Source organism: Ciona robusta, chromosome 3 (assembly GCF_009617815.1).
Source record: "Ciona robusta chromosome 3, ASM961781v2".
Lineage (NCBI taxonomy): Eukaryota > Metazoa > Chordata > Ascidiacea > Phlebobranchia > Cionidae > Ciona > Ciona robusta.
Genome location: NC_143237.1, coordinates 9,816,388 through 9,837,000, shown reverse-complemented (window position 1 = coordinate 9,837,000; position 20,613 = coordinate 9,816,388). Strand labels below are relative to the sequence as shown.

General features: G+C 37.7%; 4 protein-coding genes across 5 annotated transcripts; 2 read left to right on the top strand and 2 right to left on the bottom strand.

Annotated features, from left to right (window-relative positions):
- Positions 1-13: 13 nt before the first annotated feature.
- On the bottom strand, positions 14-7,608 carry LOC149739228 (neurotrypsin-like). Of its 2 annotated transcripts, XM_089875701.1 has the most exons (11): positions 7,080-7,608; positions 6,361-6,587; positions 6,028-6,139; positions 5,176-5,355; positions 4,506-4,715; positions 3,978-4,093; positions 3,535-3,665; positions 2,990-3,067; positions 2,280-2,560; positions 1,810-1,973; positions 14-714 (listed from the first exon to the last, which is right to left on the bottom strand). In XM_089875701.1, exons 1-11 carry the CDS (start codon positions 7,519-7,521, stop codon positions 550-552), a joined length of 2,106 nt encoding a protein of 701 aa, XP_089731827.1. In that variant the 5' UTR covers positions 7,522-7,608; the 3' UTR covers positions 14-549. The 2 variants fall into 2 exon arrangements, with proteins under 2 accessions (XP_089731827.1, XP_089731828.1); XM_089875702.1 differs by lacking the exon at positions 4,506-4,715.
- On the top strand, positions 6,468-13,600 carry LOC149739227 (ATP synthase subunit beta, mitochondrial-like). The gene is made up of 12 exons (XM_089875708.1): positions 6,468-6,602; positions 8,939-9,248; positions 9,483-9,668; positions 10,079-10,253; positions 10,573-10,694; positions 10,894-11,078; positions 11,337-11,473; positions 11,753-11,897; positions 12,143-12,355; positions 12,650-12,769; positions 13,028-13,109; positions 13,324-13,600. The coding sequence occupies exons 2-12, from the start codon at positions 9,155-9,157 to the stop codon at positions 13,425-13,427; spliced, it is 1,563 nt and encodes a 520-aa protein (XP_089731834.1). The 5' UTR covers positions 6,468-6,602; positions 8,939-9,154; the 3' UTR covers positions 13,428-13,600.
- A 543-nt stretch (positions 13,601-14,143) lies between these two features.
- Positions 14,144-15,638, bottom strand: LOC149739226 (uncharacterized). Its single transcript, XM_089875731.1, has 4 exons — positions 15,295-15,638; positions 14,915-15,090; positions 14,566-14,696; positions 14,144-14,322 (listed from the first exon to the last, which is right to left on the bottom strand). Exons 1-4 carry the CDS (start codon positions 15,540-15,542, stop codon positions 14,191-14,193), a joined length of 687 nt encoding a protein of 228 aa, XP_089731857.1. The 5' UTR covers positions 15,543-15,638; the 3' UTR covers positions 14,144-14,190.
- A 95-nt stretch (positions 15,639-15,733) lies between these two features.
- On the top strand, positions 15,734-20,465 carry LOC149739225 (uncharacterized). The gene is made up of 6 exons (XM_089875715.1): positions 15,734-15,896; positions 18,060-18,237; positions 18,499-18,636; positions 18,865-19,072; positions 19,338-19,416; positions 19,703-20,465. The coding sequence occupies exons 1-6, from the start codon at positions 15,880-15,882 to the stop codon at positions 20,412-20,414; spliced, it is 1,332 nt and encodes a 443-aa protein (XP_089731841.1). The 5' UTR covers positions 15,734-15,879; the 3' UTR covers positions 20,415-20,465.
- The last annotated feature ends 148 nt before the right edge of the window (positions 20,466-20,613 follow it).

Genomic DNA, 20,613 nt, shown 5'->3' with positions numbered 1-20,613 from the left:
AATATATAAAAAAAAAGCAAATTTCGCATTTTGCAATTCTCGGTTGAAAGTGCAGGCAATTATATACCATATAAAACACATTGCGTGACTGTGATAAAAATCTTTAAGTTATGCATAAAACCCTGGGTAGTGGTTATCAACCCACGAGCCCAGAAATGTGGCCTGCTGGTAGCTCTGAAGGGCTGTGTGTGAATTATTTGTTTGTGCTTGCAAAACGTTGTGTAAATTGGTGTTTAGGACATTGTTAAGTTAAAATAAATAATATAGTAGGGTGGGGGCAGATGGGACAACTTTTGTTCATAATATCTAAATATTTTGATTGAGTTCTTACCAATTATAACAACGGTATGTGGGAATCGTGAGGATACGGTTTTATAATTCTTTGAATGTTTTTTGTTTACTACCAAATGGGACGAAAAAATAGAACAAAAAGTTGTCCCATCTTCCCCCACCCTACTATATTAATTTAACAGTTGGGGTTAACGTAAACGAGGATGAGAATCATCGTATATTTACACAACGAATATTAAATATTAATATACAATAAGTTTAAACTAATTGCAAAGTGTTGTATATCCAGTTTAAATAATGAGAGACACGAGTATATACGCCTGGTGTGTTAGGCTGGGCACACCCGTACCCCCAAGACACGACGCCGGCAAGGTACCAGGTGTCATCGGATCTAAGGCACATCAAAGGTCCTCCGCTGTCGCCCTGTAGCAACAAAAGGAAAATAAGCGTTGGTACAACAATATTGGCAAATTTTACTGCGAGAAAGGAGATGCTGTAGCAGAGTGGTTATGACGCCCCTGCGTTTGGGTTCGAGGCTCGACGCTGTTACCATCGTTGGCGTGCGTCCTATAGGAGCCTATTTCACGGCAAGCAAGCACGGGATGTATTAAACAGAACACCCGTGTTATAACAACTGTCACTGTCCAGCCGCGCAAGGATCAATGTAAATTACGTTTATCACTCATTATCTTGACCGTTGCTATTATTCCTGTCAGCCCTTACTTATCTTACGCGCGTCCCGTGTTTGTGATAATTGTTTGTGCGTTTTTCGCATTCAGTGCAAAGCGGTTCCTGAGATTTGAAAGTCTGCGGAGTTGTTGTGTAAGTATAGCGAGGTTGTGGTTTAATATAGTCAGCTGCGTTAACCATTAATAAGACTTTTAAAAGGCCATCATCTAAGTTTTAGTTTTCAAAATGTGTTATGCAGGTTTTTCAGTTTTTACCATATAGTAATAAAGTATTGAGAGGTGGTATAAGAAAGATAAGCTACTGTTCTCATTTTATACTTTCTGCTGTATGCAGCTGTTTGGTGTTGGTGAATTATGGTCAGAATATGTTTAAACGCGAGTTTTAAACTTAAAAACGGTTTAAGGTTATTATTGTTTAGGATGTTTATACAATTGTTGAAACGCTTGTACTATACGTATCAGTGGACTTGAAGAGACGAAGTGATGAACTGATAGATCGCTTGTAGTGTAACTCTGTCATGCTAGTAGTTAAGTTGCATTTGGCAGTAAATGTGATGATAGGTGTCGTGTTAATTGCATTATAGTTAGAGCCACCGTGTACAGTGCAGAACACCCGTGTTATACATTCTATCGAGTTGTCCTTCGCCGTTATTTTGTAAGCGGTAGATAAGCAAGTTAGTAAGATATTTTAGTTTTATGTGTTATAACCCAACGAATTATCCACCGTGTGGAGAGCTATGCAATGTAGACTACCCGTGTTATAAGCTGTAACGAATTGGAACATAAGTATTGATAACGAACGACCAAGCAAACGATGACGTCATCTCACCTTACATGCGTCCACACCGCCTGCGTCATAACCCGCGCATATGACGTCATCAGGTATGTTGCTATAATCTCTTCGTCTGTCGTTGTAACGGCGACACCTAGAGTTTGATAAGATCGGAATATCCGCATGGTGAAGCGTTGGAGCTTCCTCGTCAGTGACGGGGGCTGAAAATATTTGTCGGTAAACCAAAGAAGTTTGGAACTTAGTTCGTGGTTTTGAGCTATAGGTGTTAGGGAAATAGACCTACATCTCAAGTCTCAAGTATACCTCACTGAAAAGCTACAATATAATATACAAGACAATCCGTGTTGGGGTAATGAGACAATAAACCTGCATCTAAGGTCCCAGGTGTTGCTCAATAAAGACCTCGCTCTAATAGAACAGAAACTATATTATTGTGATGACTATAAATTATAAAGACCTACATTCCGGCACCATTTACATTACTATACATTACGTCGTATACTTACTATTTCGTCCCCACCCTGCTACCCAACATTTGGTACCAGGTTCGGGGTTTTCCCCCCTCCACCCCGGCAAGCATATTACCCCACTCTGGTTGCCCATAACAACGGGGTAATTAAGTTTGATCAACGCGATGTCGTTTCGCGGAATATCGATGTTCGTGTAGTTGTGCATTGTGACGGAATAGAAGCCGATTGTTTGACTTGAATTGTCGAACCCGGTTAAACTATGCTGGCCAACCAGAATCGACCATTTCGTGTCATTCTGTCGACCAGAGGTGATTCCCCTAAAACAATATTCAAACCTTAGAACCTTGTGGCGACGGTAACAAAAATCGAAAAACTAAATATTATTTTAACTTATTTATCCTTATGGTGGGCAATGTATTCGTTACAATACGCAGTTGTTCTGTTGCATGGAACTCGTGCCCTCTCACAAATTACATATGTAACTTATTTATCCCCTTGTGACTGGTAAACTATAACCGTTATAACACGGGTGCTCTGTTTCATACACCTCGTGCCTGCTTACGAGTGACTACGTATGTAACGTTGGGGCTAACCAGCCAACTGATTTAGAACAATTTCGGTTAACTGTTTTGTACAAGGACTCATACGCCCGCACCTGTAGCAGCGTGGACCTCGAACCTACATCTCCTGGTCCATAGGCGAGCACTCCACAGCGCAAAAAAAATAGGACAAGATCCATGACTTACTTTTCTTTCATGCAGTGAGCGGCCGTTGCAACCCATTGTGGAGCTATCAAAGTTCCGACGCAAAAGTGTTCGTCGTTACTATACGAGATCACATCAATTATTATAGTAGGGTGGGGGAAGATGGGACACCTTTTCGTTTATTTTTCTCTTTTCATTTGGTAGTAAACAAAGAACATTCAATGAATTATCAAACCGTATCTTCACGACTTCCACAGACTGTTGTTAATTGTTTAGAACACGGTCAGACTATTTGGATATTATTTGTTAAAGGTGTCCCATCTTCCCCCGCTCTACTGTATTTAACATTACGGTAAGCGTATTTTAAATACAGACTAGTACGCAGCCATCCGCATCACATATCGTGGTTTCTTTACCCAAACACTGGTCTAAATCCCAGATATTAAGTCATACCTTGTCATAGCACCTTACCCATATGAAATAGAATGTGCTTATTTTAGAGGTATGTCAACTCTGGCCTAAATCCCAGTACCCCCCGCGGCGTGCCTTGCTATATATGACCCACCAATATAGAATAAAACACTCACTCTCTAAGTTGAACCACCCATGGCCAACTCCCCACGTTAGTGCTTCTCCCACCCACTATACGAAGTTGGGGACGAACTGTACGCAGATCCTGTGTAGTGGTGGACACCCCGCATCCCCACGATCGGCGGTACTGTAAATATGGAGTGTATGTTTATTTATTTGGGGTATACTATTTCATAAAGTTCTATAAATTTATTCACATCCAGTTGGGTATATTCTTATACACCACACACACATGGTGTTTTAATACACCTCATGCTCACTGCTGAGTTATAACATGGGTGTCTTCTTATACACCACACACATACGGTGTATTCATACACCTCATGCTCACTGTCGAGTTATAACATGGGTGTCCAATACAGCAGACACACATGGTGTTTTCATAGCACCTTGTGCTCAGTTATAACAGGCTTCATTTAAACAACACATAACAACCGACCTCACAATTCCTTCCAGCATAGGGCAACACACATGTACACGAGTAACCGCTCCCACCTAAGTAATCCTGGCACGAACCACCGTTCCTACACGGCCTTAATGAACATGGACTATCGGCTGTTTAACAATACATACTTATAGTAATATAAGATTACCAATATACAATAAAAAGAAACTTGTAAAAATGAAACAAAATACGAGAAACAACCCAAAGGGAGGGATATACAGTAGGATGGGAGAAGTTGGGACACCTTTTAACTCTATTTTCTCGTCCCATGTGGTAGTAAACAAGAAACATTCAAAGAATCGTAAAACTATATGCTCAAAAGTTCAAAACTCCCATAGACCGTTGGTAAATATTTAAAACACGATCAGGATATTCGGATATTATGTGCCAAAGCTGTCCCATCTTCACCCATTCTACCATATAAAACTTTTTGTCTACGAAAAAAAGAAATACAAGTTTGCGGAATGAAAGTTTGAAAACGGTAATGTGAAAATGAAAATAGGAATGCTTGGAGAAGCCCACCTGGTAGAAAGCATTGCGTGGAATTGACGTTTGTGTTGAGGTTGAAGCAACAACCAATTTGGATGCAGCGCTCAGCGTTTGCAGGCATGGAAGCTATCACAGAGCTCGGTGAGTTCCATGCCTCGGGAGATTCGAGCAAGTTTTGGCGGAGACACGGGAGTCGGCTTCCCGCAGGGATTTGGCAAAGCTGCCGACGACTTTCTGGGATAGCTAAAAAGAACATGCACGAGGAGAAAGAATGTCATGGACCAGTTATCAGAAGATTTGCATGCAAAAATATAGCAGTGAAATATTGAGAGTCAAAGTAAAGCAGAACAAGTAAGCAAAAAACGTAAAGTAAAAGACAAAATAGCTGACACATGCATTATTTCTAAGATAAGTGTAGAACACTTTAATGGTACATATGATGGGTGTCGTGGTACACTATAGACACATATGGTATCTCAAACCCATACTTAATTTCATAAATCCTGTCCTATATTATACGGCATACAAATAACATATAGTAGGGTGGGGGAGACGTGAGGATACGGTTTTATAATTCTCTGAATGTTCTTTGTATACTACCATAAATGGGACAAGAAAATTGAATGAAGCGGTGTCCCATCTCCCCCTATCCCAATATATCTATATTCCAGCATAGGCCGTATATTAGCATATAACATCTCACTTGGTACGCAGTAAGGGCGAGTCCCCGACCATGTTTGTTCGGCTCCACACCTTCTACGTCGACTTCCCACCAGAACCTCACCCGCCTTACACGAGTACATGCAGTACATGCTGTCGTTGGGAAAGCTAGTGTATATGAAGCACCTTGTGTGGACGTTTGGTGACACGTCTATCGGGCAACCTGCAAGTAAGGGAAATGCTTGGTGTAATATATATATAGGCCAAAATATAACCATGTACAAATAGGCCATACTATAACTATGTATAAAAACTGCTGCTGCTAAGTGCAACATATAGGCCTAAAGGAGAAACTAATCTTGTTTTGTCGACGTTTTGATAACGCTTTTAATCACCTACCCGGTATGCGTATATGTCATATACCATATTATGATGAGTTGTTGTGTGATTTATTTCTGTAAGCGGTACACTGTTTGTGATTTAGAGCAAAGGAAATTGTGGTTAATTTCAAACAATTTAAGTCGTGATGTAATAAAACCTTGATAAAGATAATAAGTTATCGCGGTTTCTGGCGTTTGTGGATTTCACTCAATCCGCATTATGACGTCAATAATCGCGCGTTAACTATGACGTCACAAAGAGGACATTGTAGTTAAACAAACACGTATTTAATTTTAATTCCATGTCAATTTACGTCCGCCAATTCGTGACGCTTAATGTGATAACCATGTTAGCCACTATAAAGCAGAGAAAAGTTCACAAAGTTACATACGTGGTACATCGCGTAAGCGGACACGGTGTGTATGAAACAGAACACCCGTGTTATAACGATTGTCATTTCCTCGTCACACAAGGATAAATAAGCTACATTAACACATTTATTTCTTAAACATACCACACACGACTCCAGCAGCGGTGAGCTTCGAACCACACTCCAGTGAGTTGTGTCCATCCCATCTCGTAGATCGACATTCGCTCAACTTTGATTCGTCGCCTCGACATCTAACCTGGGGAGAATTTATTGGTAACAATATCTTTTGTTTGCTACTTTGATTACGGTAGCGAAGATTGTAGAATTCTAGTAAAGTGAAAATTTATTCTCGTGCGGCGGAGCAACCACATTTATAACACAAGTGTTCTTTTTATGCATCCGATGTGCGCTTGCGAGTTAACCACGCGTATATATTATGTAATGATTTGGGGTAACTGTTTAAAATGGTAATTTCACCTGTGTTAAAACAACAGGGCCGGTGTCTCTTCCGAATTCCATCCTCGGTCGAGCAATGACCCCACCGACCGCAAACCCAAGTTCTCTGCAAGCCACAGCTGCGTCCTTTGCATCCCACTGGTCCCCACATATTGTCCCCCATCTTTGCTCTCGAATTGACACTTGCACACGGCCCATATATGGAAGATAACTGCCAGCTAGCTGAATCGATTTGTTCGAGAAATTCCCTTTAAAAAGACAAGGTAAATAAACCTAATTATTTAATTATAATTATTCTAATTAAAGCACGTCACCGCCGCACGTTATACATGTTATAGACCCACACAAAATAAACAGCAACACACATGAAAAACGTTTTTTCAAATACCGCATTCCTACTTAGCGATTAAACCACCACAGATGCCCCAAGTATGAACAAGCTCGATGTATTTACCTTCAAGCAGGTAAGCGCTACCAAACACTAAGCGGCTTAAAAGATTAAATTGCGAAATATGTGTTTTCAACGAGTGATCGTAGGTTTAATATGATATGTTTGTGCAACATACGAAGTATGCGACTAACACAAAACACGGGATATTTGGGTATTTTGTGCTAAAGATGTCCCGTCTTTCCCCACCCTATACTATACATAAGGTCCCATATAGCGAGACATACCATGCGAACCCAAAATCAAGGCCAAAGTTAGCACATTACCCCTATATATATTATCATATACTTACGTCCGAAAATCGAAAATATCCTTGTTCGTAGAAAATTACTCGCAGCGTCGCTGTATCTTGATGACGTAGCTTGCCGATACGAAAATCTTCTGTTGTTGTAAACCCCACTGTATGGGTTGAAGGTGGGGGTTATGACAGTGGGTAATATTCCGTTGACTCGTTTAATATGCATCGGCTTGAACAATCCGGCCCTCGATAAAATCGACTTGTTTCCCACCATGACGCTTAGGAGTCTTCCTGATGACGTTACGTTACCGATGACGTCATTGCAGCACGCTGGAGACGCCAGTAACCATAGCAATAAAATCATGCAACGAAAGTTTGACGTGAATGGAATGTTTTTATTTAAAAGTTTCGAACCTCTGATTGGATGAGCCGGATTTTCGTTTATTGTTACGTCATAACGTGTTCGCCGATGGCAGTCTTTTAATCCGGTTTTCATTGTTTAGCAAACAACACGTATTCATACGACATAAATCATTATCCGGCTACTCTTGTAATTCTGGAATTAAAGCTCTGATTAATTATGACACCACAAAGGTAGCAAGTATTAACCCGCGGATTATGACGTAACAAATAATTAGCTTTGTTAAATTGTTATCGTATCCCGATTTCTCGAATCGTTGACACAAAAAAAACGAGTAGAACCCGAGATAACAATGTGGTGTGTGTGACGTAACATATCAAAATATAATATCCACGTAACACCCATTATTACTTCATAATAACTTAAATATGACGTATACGCCTCAATTAAAGAGAACATGAATAATCGCCTAATTGTTTGGACACAAATAAACAGCTCCCGACACATATGAGATAATTTCCGACGCTTATTCTTCGTCGGCATTCTTGTGTTAATCTTGACCGAAATCACAAATACTTTGGGTAACCACAATTGTATAAGAAGTCGCAAAGTTTGGCTTCATTTATTGTAAACCTAAACCCTCAGGCCCTTTATAAGTAAACACCCAACCGTAATATAACGCCAACTAACTACCCGCTAAATCTAACCATCCGGTGTATTTGCCATTATGAATGAATGTAACTTACTTATCCCCGCATGGCGAGGCAACCACAGTCATTATAACATCGGTGTTCTGTTTCATACACCTCGTGCCCGCTTACAAGTAGCCGCGTAAAATCATTTACTTTTACATAATCGAATACTGTATAGATCCTTTTTGTCTACTCGATGTAAATCTGACCTAAAACAACTTCTTATATAATTGTCTCTATGGCCCACTAAAGATATCTTTAACCATGTTGCCTCGCCTTCATCAAATACATTAAGCTTCACCACCTGACTTATTTTTAACTTGCCTCAAATTCTACCATATGTGCCGAAATTAAATATCCGCTCAAGAGATACATCCAGCATTGCGGGTACTATATTACAACCTGCCCACCATCGACTGTAGTGATCAAGTACTTAACGTACCCGCAAACTTTTTCTTTTTCGCATCCGCTCACCTGCTCGATTATTATCGTATTTAGTATCCGCACGTGGGAGCTAGAGATATAACGATTATGGTAAACAAAATGAGGTTTTTAGAAAACATTGGAAATAAATTTTCGTTCGTAATTAAGCATAATAGTTATAATAAAACATGGTACTTTACACATGTATTGAAATAACTAAATTTATTCTCATATTTTAAATTTAGATAATTTTTTTTCTATTTTCCTTGCATGTACGATTTCCTAGGCTTTAGTTTTATCAATATAAATTATTAACTTAAATAACTATTTTTAAATAACAACACAATCAATAAAAATTGTCTCATTCGCATTTATTTGAACAACGAGTAAAATTTCAACACCATTTCTCAGTCCCCAAACATTATTACGTCATTTAGGATTTCCCGAACTATAATCAGGGGCAAGGTCGCCACCGTGACGTTACGCATGAACGGTTTCACCGGAGAACGTTTCAACGAATTCAAGTTGAGGTTATTTATAATCAGTTCGTTTTTGTTCAGTTATTAACAACTAGTTCTTACATTTTATAGCAGGTACGGGTATAAGTGGTTGCCCTTTCAAACAGGACCCGTTATATCCCTTGATTTGGCAATATGTTGAACACGGCAAGGAGTTGTTTGAAGGCTTTCCAATCGGCCTCTCCATTGGTGAACAATGGCGCACGATCCGCAACAAATCTGATCAATCGTGAGTACAACTAGTGTTGTTTATTTATTCTGCTTGATTTTGGTTAAAGCAAATGGTATTCTGGGTTACATTTTACTAAATATTATGCAGATTAATGTTTTGCATGCATGTATTACAGTTTTGCATTATGCAATTACCCATAAACCTGCAGATTTCATTATAAGAATTTCTTTTTTATTATTCCATTAATATTAGATTAAACTGTTTATTATACGTCAACCAATGCATTCACAGGCGATTACAGTGCGAAAGCTGCGGCCAAAGAAACTGCAGCACCTGGTGTATTGAAGGGAGAGGTAGTGGCCGTCATTGGGCCAGTAGTGGATGTTCATTTTGAGGAGGGAAGACCAAGGATCCTCAATGCCCTTGAAGTGGAAGGAAGAGACACCAGACTTGTGCTGGAAGTTGCACAGCATCTTGGTATAAATTGAATTGTGTGGTTATTTGTTTGTGTTTTATGCAGATTTCTGTTTTATGTGGGTGAGAAGATACATTTTGCAAGTCTGGAAATCCACAAAGGCCAGAGATTACCCCAGCACCCGACAGTGTTAAACTATTTTATAGGGTTAAAATTTAATCTTTATTTGGATTAACATTGCAATTGTTGCACTTTAATAGTATAGTAAGAGAACAAGTTTGTTCTTATATCCCATTTACACATTTTGATAGCTGTAATTGCTTTTAAACATAAACAAAATAACAATATTCCATTAACAAAATAACAATATACTTTTTACCGCGTCAAAACCAGATAAATGGTTCTTATAATACGGCTTCTATGCATGCTTAGAGTTACTCACTGAAAACCAATAAATTAAACTTCCCACCAGGTCAAAACACCGTCCGAACCATCGCTATGGATTCCACTGAGAGATTGGTGAGAGGTCAAAAGGTCGTGGATGTTGGTGGACCAATCAGAGTTCCGGTTGGTCCAGGAACCCTCGGTAGAATCATCAATGTTATTGGGGAGCCTATTGATGAACGTGGACCAGTGGATACTGAACAGTAAGTTGGTTGCTATGTATTTTATTGTTTATGGGTGACATCCTGTGTGATTCACACCTGGATTTGTATCTAATGCCAGGGTTGGCGTATTTTATCTGGATTGGTGTACATTTACTAAGAGTATACAAGAGGGATAATTCTGGTTTTTTAACATTTTTGCATGTGGCAGAAGTTCTGGTGTAATAGGCTTGTTTGGATAATTTGGTATTAGGGTGCTGTTTCAGCGTTGGTTGTATGCGTTATAATCAATGGAATAGGTTACTAATGTTTATTGCAATCCTTTTAAATAAGATTGTGATTATCATATCTTGCGTTCCAGCTTTGCCGGCATCCACGCGCCACCCCCAGACCTGATTGATACTGGTGGTGCTCAAGAGATTCTTGAAACTGGAATCAAGGTTGTGGATCTCCTTGCTCCCTATGCAAAGGGAGGAAAGATTGGTAGGTTTGCTGCTGGAAGTATAGGGTGGATATTGACCTATCCAGGGTCACTAATTTAATAATATTGCAATCAATTATGAATTTAAAGGTGTAATATACACTGTTTATAGGTTTACTGCTGGAGGCTTCTTATCTGTCCCTATGATGACTAATTTTTGCACATGAAAGGCTATATGATTAAACCTTGTTTATATTTCAGGTTTGTTTGGTGGTGCTGGTGTCGGCAAGACTGTCTTCATCATGGAACTTATCAACAATGTAGCGAAAGCTCATGGTGGTTACTCTGTGTTTGCTGGTGTTGGTGAACGAACAAGAGAAGGGAACGATCTTTACCATGAGATGATTGATTCCGGTGTCATCTCACTCACTGATAAAACATCAAAGGTATGATATTGGTGGTTGATGTTGAAATGTTTTAATAGTATTTCATGGTGCAGTGTGTGCGAAGAATGTCAATGAATCCTGAAAAAGAGCTCATTAAAATATTTGTAAAACTCGCTAAAAATGAATTCATTTTAAAAACTAAGCAGTGAAAACTACAGAATGGGCCAACACTAGTCTAAATCTCCCGTAACATGCCTGTTCGTTTGTAGATACTAATGAGACCACCCAGTCCAATGTTAACAAAATAATACATAACAGGTAGCACTTGTATACGGACAAATGAACGAACCACCGGGTGCACGTGCACGAGTCGCACTCACTGGTTTAACTGTTGCTGAATATTTCCGTGATATGGAGGGACAAGACGTGCTTCTGTTTATTGACAACATTTTCAGGTAAAAACTAACGCTGATAAACCTATTTGTGGTAGAAGGATTTCCAAACCAACCTTTTTTTTGTGTGCAAAAGTTGATCATCTCCAGTTGCATTTGAACCTTGTCTTGAATTTTGACATTGAAGAAGCAAAAGTTTAAATTTAATATAAATCAGAATAAAATTGTTGTCAACCAAATCCTTGTGACCACACTTATCTTAAAAAACAATGCATATTAAAAAATGTCACCACCCTTTATTTTTAAAACAATGCAAATTAGTTAAAATGTGTTTTAACCTAGGTTCACCCAAGCTGGTTCTGAGGTATCTGCTTTGCTTGGTCGTATCCCATCAGCTGTCGGTTACCAACCCACCCTGGCTACTGACATGGGTACCATGCAGGAGAGAATCACAACCACCAAGAAAGGATCCATCACATCTGTACAGGTAAACCAATAAAATGTTTTACTGATAATAATAAGAAATTTGTTTGATGTGAGAACGATCAAGGTATTTCTGACAAGATAAATTAGAGCCAAACATCGCTAAAATTAAAACGAACTTTAAAAATCCTGTTCACTCTTTGTAAATTTTTTTCAGCAATGTTGTTTGGTTAATACGTTGTCTTTATAACTGTCATAATCTGGCTGCATCCTGTTGCTTACAATATCTGAGCTTTCCTACTTATTCAGGCCATCTACGTACCTGCTGACGATTTGACTGATCCAAGTCCAGCCACCACCTTCTCTCACTTGGATGCAACAACTGTGTTGTCCCGTCAAGTATCAGAACTTGGTTTCTACCCCGCTGTGGACCCACTTGAATCATCCTCTCGTATCATGGACCCCAACATTGTTGGTATTGAACATTATGATTGCGCAAGGAGGGTGAAGAAGATTTTACAGGTGAGGCGTAGTAATATATTCGGTTACCTTGTTTTTTTATATAATTCCAGCAAGGTAACTTTAATTCAATAACTCGGTGAACTGTCTGACAAGAGTTATAAAACGTTTATAATATTTAAAAAAAGGGGATTGCTTTTAAATAGTCTTTAATTGACAACTAGATCGAACAGTTTTAAATAGATCGAACAGTTTTGGTTTGTATCCCTTGCTTTTTCTATCTGTTACATGTACTGGCGTTTATGCCTAACACTGTGGGAGGCATCGTACCAGCTTACTTCACCTTCTATACCCCAGGATCACAAGTCACTCCAGGACATCATTGCTATCCTTGGTATGGGTGAATTATCACAGGAAGAGAAACTTACAGTGACCAGAGCTCGCAAGATCCAACGTTTCTTGTCACAACCTTTTCAAGTAAAGAATATTATTGATTGTATTTGTGTTATGTTTGGAAAGGTTTGCAAAATGTATTTATGTCTGGAAAGTCTAGCAAAAAAAATGTATTTATGTCTGGAAAGTCATAGCAAAAAGACAAAGTATTGGTTTGTTGCTAGAATTGGTTTGTTGCTAGAATTGGTTTGTTGCTAGAAATAAATGATGGTGTTTGCTTGTATGTTCTCTCAGTGGGTGTTTTGGTTTCAAAACGTCATTAACATCTTTCCGTTGTTACAGGTGGCTGAAACCTTCACTGGTACCCCAGGCAAGTTGGTGTCTTTGAAAGATACAATGATTGGATTCAACAGGATTCTTGAAGGTACAAGTTTGTTATTAATATTGTGAAAGCATTGTTTTGTCTCTTTTTCCTAGGTCGTCTGGATTACCCAAACTTGTTCTTAATAATTATGTCAACACAATTTGGAGTATTAACTTTACACTGATTTTTGGAAATCTGCTAAACTTGTTTTTCCCCCTGGTGTTCTCATTTAACACTTTAAACTTTATCAAAAATAACCAACACAAACTTCCAGGTGAACTCGACCATTTACCTGAGGGAGCTTTCTACATGGTTGGTGACATTCAAGAAGTTCTTACTAAAGCTGACCAAATTGCTGCAGATATGGCTGAAGATTAAAGAAACTTTTTATTTATATTTGTTCCGTGTTTCTGGAAGGTGCCACCAAAATTCCACATCTCCTGTCGTGCCATTTCTATTTCAAGTTCAACACGTTTGGAAACCAATAGTTTCATTTTAATTTGAAAAGTCTTATATCTTGTGAAATAAAAAGAGTTCCTTCGGATATGAAATGTGATTTTAATTTATTAGGCTGTTTAGTTGTTAGTTAGCTTGTCAAAACTTGGCTTAGCTAGGAATCTTGCAACTTCTTAGTGTATAATCCATAGTTGCCAAAAGAGAAATAGTAACGCCAGCTGTTGAATTGAAAGCTTGTTCTTCTTAGTTGTGCCAGGTTGCAAGTGGAATTTATTGGTGGTAGGAAATGCAACCGTTCGCAGATAGCTAGAGGATGTTTAATGACTCGATTTCCGACTATGACTAGTTGGCTAATTTGGTTCCAAATTTAACCTGTTCAACACTATCAAAACCTATTTTACTGTAATTAATACTGACTTTGAAAATTCTTATGTGGAAACTTTATGCAAGTTGTTTCATAATATTGAATTTAAAAATTCTGTGTAGACACATAGCCAGTAAAATTATGAAAGTTGTTGCAAACTACCTAAGTTAAGGTAAAGACATTAGTGGACCGTAATTCAAACAACTGGTGAAACTTCTAACAACCAACCCTAACACCAATTACTTCACTAAACAAAGGTAATATAAAGGGCAGGTTTTTTTATAAGTGTCGAGGTATATTTATTTCACAGAAGATAATAAGTTAAGGATCAAGTTTGTTTTCGAGCAGCATTAGTTGGTTGGCCACTATCTCAGCTCCCAGGGCCGGCAAGAAACCTGAGAAGTTGTCAAAGTTTTGGTGGAACTTATTGACATGTCTCTGTAGTGAACTTGCCTGGAGAGTAAATTATAAAAACAGTCAAGGAAAAAGTAGAACTGGCTAAAGACATCAAGGAAAGGACATGGTTAGATTGTGGTTTATTCTCACGAGAGCATTTAATGAGCAGAATTGAGGGTATTTGACAGGTTAATGAGAGGTAAATAAATATCCAGTTTATTGTTGAAAACATTACCTCAATTTCAGAAGTCAATATGCAAACAGATAGTGTAATAATCATAGAAAATGTATTTATTATACCTGTGAAAACTTCATGTTGCACGTACTGCATGAATGGTGTTTTTCCTTAGTGTGTGTTGCCAAGTGTTTAGTAAGGGTTGACTGCTCCCGAAAACTCTTGTTGCATTTCTTGCATTTAAACGGTTTAATATCTGTACAAAATAAAAATATTGTATGGTTTAAGGCTAAATTTTTAAAAGAGATTCACCAGATATCCTTTCAGAGGAGAAATATTTTAAATCTACCATTGTACCAGATTTTAAAATAACATTTTCAACCGAAATGGTAATACATTGAAATATATTGGGATAGAGAAGCTGTCTGGTACTGGTACAGGCTATTTCATTGAAATAATACAGCCATTTTATACCTAAATGAATGTTCATGTGGTTTTGTAAATTTTGTTTAGTTTGAAAACTTTTCGAGCAAGTTTTGCAGCTGAACGGTCGATCTTGTGGTTGTGAATGAACAACAGAGTGAACTTGTAATGATTGCTTGGTGGGAAAAAGTTTTGCGCAAATTGAACATGAAAATCTCTTGAAAACTCTGTAAGAAAAAGTATGTAAGAAAACTGTGCCAGAATCATGAGTGTAGTAAGATTAAGGTCTCTCTTGAAAACTCTATTGTATAACAGACAGCAAAGCATGTCCATGTAGTAGTGTAATAGTATACTGAACTATACTAGTGTTTTTGTTGACATATAACGTTGGGGTAAATTATTTTAAGTATTATAAATAAAGTATTTTGTACCTCTCTTTATGCATACGTTTATGGTAATCAAATTTTCCCCTTGTTTCAAAAACGACTTTGCATTTTGGACAAATCCAATGTTGGTTTGGTTTTATCGATATTTTTTCGTTTTCGACGATGTCTTTAGTAGGTTTTATTTGTTGTATATGATCTACGCTAGTTGCATAATTGCACAATGTGCCAGGTTTCAAGTTCATGGCGAAGTTTGCCAGTTTGTTTGGGTCTAATGTTTCTCTGTCTGTATCCATCTTAAAAACAAAATGTAAACAACGTGATTCTGACAAAATATATACAAGATACCAAGGTGTATATAATAAGAACCGTTTGTCGACCACATTATTCTCCAATTAAGTAAATATATTAATTTTTAATTACTATAGTATTTAGTAAAATACGTTTTCAAGTAATTATTTTAGCACTTAGCCTTTTTATAACATCAAAATATAAAGCGCAAAGTGCGGGCATTTGCGATCATTTTGCAACTAAGTTTTAGGAACACATTGGTGTATTGTGTAGTTGTTGATATTTTGTTGATTGACTTACGCCCGCACGATTTCTGTTGTTTTGGAGCCGATTAAAGCGGAAATGAGCTCCACAAAACAGTAAGTAATTACTAGTTTTATGATAAATAGTCACGGCAACTCCGTAGAGCGACAGATTTAGTCTGTTTTGTATATTTGCAAGTGTAAAGAATAAAGGTCACTGACAACCATCATTACACCATTATTGCCCCATTGGTCCCTTATAAACGGTATCACATGTTTTTTTAGATCATGTGGCACTATAAACTTGATAAATTTGGCTACAAAACAGTAACTCACAGAGTCTATATGCGGACTCAAAGTGATAAACCATACTTGCTTTGGTTGCTTATACATGGAGCTATACAGAGAAGACGGAAAATTTTTTCCGCTAGGAGACGATGACAAATTCGTTTCTCTATTTTATGGGGAGCAGTTGGTTTCACGGTTTATACACATAAGATATAAACCCCTAACCCCTAACACTAACCCCTAACCTCTAACCCCTAACACTAACCCCTAACACTAACCCCTAACCCCTAACCCCTAACCTCTAACCCCTAACACTAACCCCTAACACTAACCCCTAACACTAACCCCTAACCCCTAACTCGTCAAACAAAAAAAACTTGAAAAAAAAATATAAAAAAGTATTCCACTGTGCGGGACTCGAACTCGGTAAAAATGAAACAAAGAGAGTTCACGACCACACGCAAACCGCTACACCACAGACTCGACGACAGTAAACACAACGAAAGAGCGTATATAACCGACCTAATGTGGGAAATATGTTCTTACTAGTGTTTTATGTATTTAGAAAGGTATTTTTATTATTTAATTAATTTGTTTTACACTTATTAACACTTTGTAGTGCTGTTTTGTTCGTTTTTTCCGTATTTTTTAATTTAAATAATTACCGCCTCTAGCGGAAAAAATTTTCCATCTTCTTTGTATAGTCCCATGTCTTGCTTATATCCTATAATAGATAAATGGTTTTATCTTTCGATTATATTAACTTTTCATGATAATTCATATCATAGGCGCCGATTTTTTTAAATTGCAGAAGAGGCCACGTTTATGATGACGTCATTCGTTTGGGAGAAATTAGGAAAATACGGTATACGCGAGTTTTTTTTCACTCGCGCCAAAACACGATTAAGCTATACTTTCCATGGCAGCAGTAACAATAACGGCGACTATTAAAGTTTGCCAAAACTGCTGCCTATCGTTCATGCGGGTATGAAACTGGCAAAATCACACAGTCAAACTCGTTCGTCGTTCTTTGAAGGACGTTGTTCCTACGATACGCACACGAACATTAATGACGCCTCAAGAAACATCAATGCTGTTGATTATTACATAGGTCTTAATTTTGTACAGATCTAGTGTTTGAGGGGTTTTTAAATCATTAAAACTGTTTGTAGATCGTTTTTAAGCGATTCGCAACTTAGGCTTTGCCTGTCAATCGTTACTTTCGATAGCGTATTAATTTTACGAGCAGCTAAAGTTTGTTCCAAAATAAGTAGCAAGCACCTATGTCTGCAGATGGCTGTTAAAGTACTTAATTGAATTCAAGGACATTCGCCACGCCAAAAGATTAAACCGTTAAGTTAAAGCTTTAATGTGTTGAATACAGACCAATGTATGTGTTATTTGTTTTATTTTAATACAGTCGTTGTATAACCGTATTTGCAAAGGCGCTAGCCATACACTCATAGCAAGCTGTTTTAAGTATAAAACTAACGTATGTTCACTTTTCGTTAAAGTTTTAATAAACAGTCTCCACCGTAAACGTACACTATTCAGTTTGCTTTCTCTTGGATTGCTAATAATAAACGCGTCAAACCGTATTATGACGTCAATAATCGACGCATCAAATAATAATATGACGCAAATAATCAGCGTGTGAATCGCTACTATGTCGTAACAAAGCCTTATGCGTGGACGCGTGGTTGAGAAAAACATTACGGAAAATGATCTTTGTTACGCCAATCGATGGCGTAATAACTGAGTACGTTTGAATATATAGTTCTTTAGCTATTTGCGGGCTTAAAACGACTAGTTCTTTAATTTTAAACGGGTTTTATTAATAAAATGCAGTTATACGCAGCAGGTGCTGCACCGTCTGCATTATATCCAGAGTAGGCCGGCCTCGTCTGCACCATATAAAACGGCGCCCATGATTCATATATTATAATACTTTACCCACAATTTCAACATTTCCACCATTACGAATATCAACAGGTATGGTCTCATTATCCGCAAAGACAAACCAACATTGAAGAAAGTTTTGAATAAAAGTTCGATATTAAAACCTCGTCTTGCTGCGTTTGGTGGAGACTCCAGTGAGGAGGAAGACGGACATAAAGATGTGAACGCACAAATTCATAAAGAAGCTATGAAGAAAATTGTCAAAAAACAGGTAAAACCTTGGGTTCCTTTTATATTGAGTTGTTGTTTATTTTCTAACTAAACAAACTAAGATGTCTAGTGCTTACATCACAATTCCATAGAGTTATATATGCTTGTATGTAAATGAATGCCTGTACTTTGAGGTGTCAGCAACACTTTCTGTCAGCCTATAGTAGCCTTAACTTCATGAACATTGTATGAACGAATGTTTCATATTTATAGCACTCGTGACGAGGCAACAGCAGACATTTAAATAAAACTTTCATTTCAGACAAAAATTGAGATACAAAAAGCAATGGAACAAGATGCGACAGTTTACGAATACGACAGCATATACGATGATATGAAACAAAAAAATGCCATCAAGAATACACCTGCTGCTGTTGTGTCTGCTGATAAACAAAAAGCTGTGAGTTGTAAAATATAAATATTGTATTTGTTAAGGAAAGGGGATACTTAAATGCCTAAAACAATGGACAAATGTGGAATTTGAAATAAAAATGTGGTCAAAATTTATATTAAATTATATAAATTAATAAAAAAACATCCCCAAATTTAAAATAAAGCTTATAAGGGAAATGGCAAGAATGTCTGCAAATTTGTAAAACTTGTTTCAATTACTTGTAAACCTTGGCAGCCGAAATACATCGGGCAACTGATGAAAGCTGCGGAGTCTCGAGCTCGTGAGAAGCAGAGAGTTGAAGAGAGGAAGATTGAAAGGGAGCGTAAGATGGAGGGAGATCAGTTCAGTGATAAACCTGCGTTCGTAACATCCGCTTATAAGAAGAGGATGGAAGAGAGACAGCAGGAAGAAGAAGAAGAAAGAAGGATGGCAGCCATTGAAGGTGAGGTGTTAAGGTTGGAATGGAAGTGCATGGTGATTGTAAGATACAAGTTCCGATAGGTGTATGTGTACTTGAAATAGACACTTGTGGACATTGTTCCAGCTGAGTGGTCAATAATTGGGTTGTAGCAATACGTTTGATGCCTGACATATCTTCTTGCATTTATTCCTCATGGTCCTTGTTTTCAGTGCAAAGCACTTTGACCGAATCCTTAAAAAATGCTCTTATGTACCAGAAAGAGTAATTTTTAGTTTATCTGTTCCAGATGCAATGGATGTGAAGAAACAAAGAGATCTTAGTGGTTTTTATAAACATTTGTTGAACCGACAAGTTGGTGAAACAAGGTTTGTATTTTAGTATGTTTTTATTTACAACATCAGTAATGGAATTATTTTGTGTGGGCTTACAAATCGACCCTAAAGACAACTATGCCATTTAACCAAGTTTTGGGCGTGCCACAATAGCTACATAAATTATTATTTGTGTATTGTGGCAATTGCTACAATTCGGTGGTTTCATAAAGTTTCTAAATTGTCAGCCATACTATACATCAACATTTTTTATTATATATGTACCAACCTAAGAAGGTATGATTATAATATTGTTGACTTGTTGTATTTATTTTCGCAGTGTTAAAAAAGAACCACCAAGTGAACCAGAAGTTCCTGCAACAACCTCAGATCCTCCACCAGATAATGATGAAGATGCGGACACAGATATATCATTCTCAGATTCGGATGAAGAGGAAGGATCTTCAGGGGAGGAACAAAAGAAAAGGGGAGACCGAGAAAGGAGGAAAAATGATGAAAAAAATCGTTCTAGGGATGAGAAGAGAGACTCAAGAGATCTGGACTATAGGGAGAGATCCAAGGATCAGAAACGGACTTCAAAGAAGGATAAGGAGGACTCTGTAGAGAAAGAGAGAAGATCTAGTGATCAAAAGGAATCCAGAAGTCGTAAAGAGGAATCTCGACATCGAAATCGTAGAGAGGACTCTAGGGAGGAAGAAAGGACCTCTTCTTCAAGGAGGAAGCATCGAGATCCAACTCCGGATAATAAGAGAAGAGAAGGAGAAAGGAGTTCTATTAACCAACATGAAGAAGGCAAAAGTAAAAGAGATAACGAGAGAGGACGTGAAGAAAAGAGTAATTCAGAATCGAATAAACGAAGCAGGGATGATAAAAAAGACAATAAGTTTAAAATCACTGATGAAGAAAAAAGTAAAACGAATTCTACAAAGTTTGTAAAACATTCAACAACAGATACAGTGTTGTCTGCAAAAGAACGATATCTTGCTCGTAAAAAGGCAGCAAGTTCTGCTTCTGTTGTCGATTCAGATTGATTTTATACAAAGTTTAAACAAATACAACAATACAAAAGTCTGTTTTAATAATTAGGCATTTTAGGAAGAAAGTTTAAAGAGGTGTATTGCCAATTAGGAAGTTTAAAGAGGTGTATTGCCATAAGATGTATGAAATAGTAAAGATCGTAGACACAGTTGTAGGTCCCACGTTTAACTAGTCTGTATATAAACTTATCCT

Excerpts from the sequence above, each read along its gene's own strand:
- LOC149739228 (XM_089875701.1), bottom strand. The coding sequence starts at position 7,521 with ATGAAAACCGGATTAAAAGACTGCCATCGGCGAACACGTTATGACGTA. Across the intron at positions 6,140-6,360 it reads GCCCTGTTGTTTTAACACAG|GTTAGATGTCGAGGCGACGA; the intron begins GTGAAATTACCA and ends AATTCTCCCCAG. Across the intron at positions 4,094-4,505 it reads CACGCAATGCTTTCTACCAG|CCGATAGTCCATGTTCATTA; the intron begins GTGGGCTTCTCC and ends ATTGTTAAACAG.
- LOC149739227 (XM_089875708.1), top strand. The coding sequence starts at position 9,155 with ATGTTGAACACGGCAAGGAGTTGTTTGAAGGCTTTCCAATCGGCCTCT. Across the intron at positions 10,254-10,572 it reads GGACCAGTGGATACTGAACA|CTTTGCCGGCATCCACGCGC; the intron begins GTAAGTTGGTTG and ends CTTGCGTTCCAG. Across the intron at positions 10,695-10,893 it reads TGCAAAGGGAGGAAAGATTG|GTTTGTTTGGTGGTGCTGGT; the intron begins GTAGGTTTGCTG and ends TTTATATTTCAG.
- LOC149739226 (XM_089875731.1), bottom strand. The coding sequence starts at position 15,542 with ATGGATACAGACAGAGAAACATTAGACCCAAACAAACTGGCAAACTTC. Across the intron at positions 14,697-14,914 it reads CCACATGAACATTCATTTAG|ATATTAAACCGTTTAAATGC; the intron begins GTATAAAATGGC and ends TATTTTGTACAG. Across the intron at positions 14,323-14,565 it reads GCAACATGAAGTTTTCACAG|GCAAGTTCACTACAGAGACA; the intron begins GTATAATAAATA and ends TTTACTCTCCAG.
- LOC149739225 (XM_089875715.1), top strand. Across the intron at positions 18,238-18,498 it reads AGAAAATTGTCAAAAAACAG|ACAAAAATTGAGATACAAAA; the intron begins GTAAAACCTTGG and ends CTTTCATTTCAG. Across the intron at positions 18,637-18,864 it reads CTGCTGATAAACAAAAAGCT|CCGAAATACATCGGGCAACT; the intron begins GTGAGTTGTAAA and ends AAACCTTGGCAG.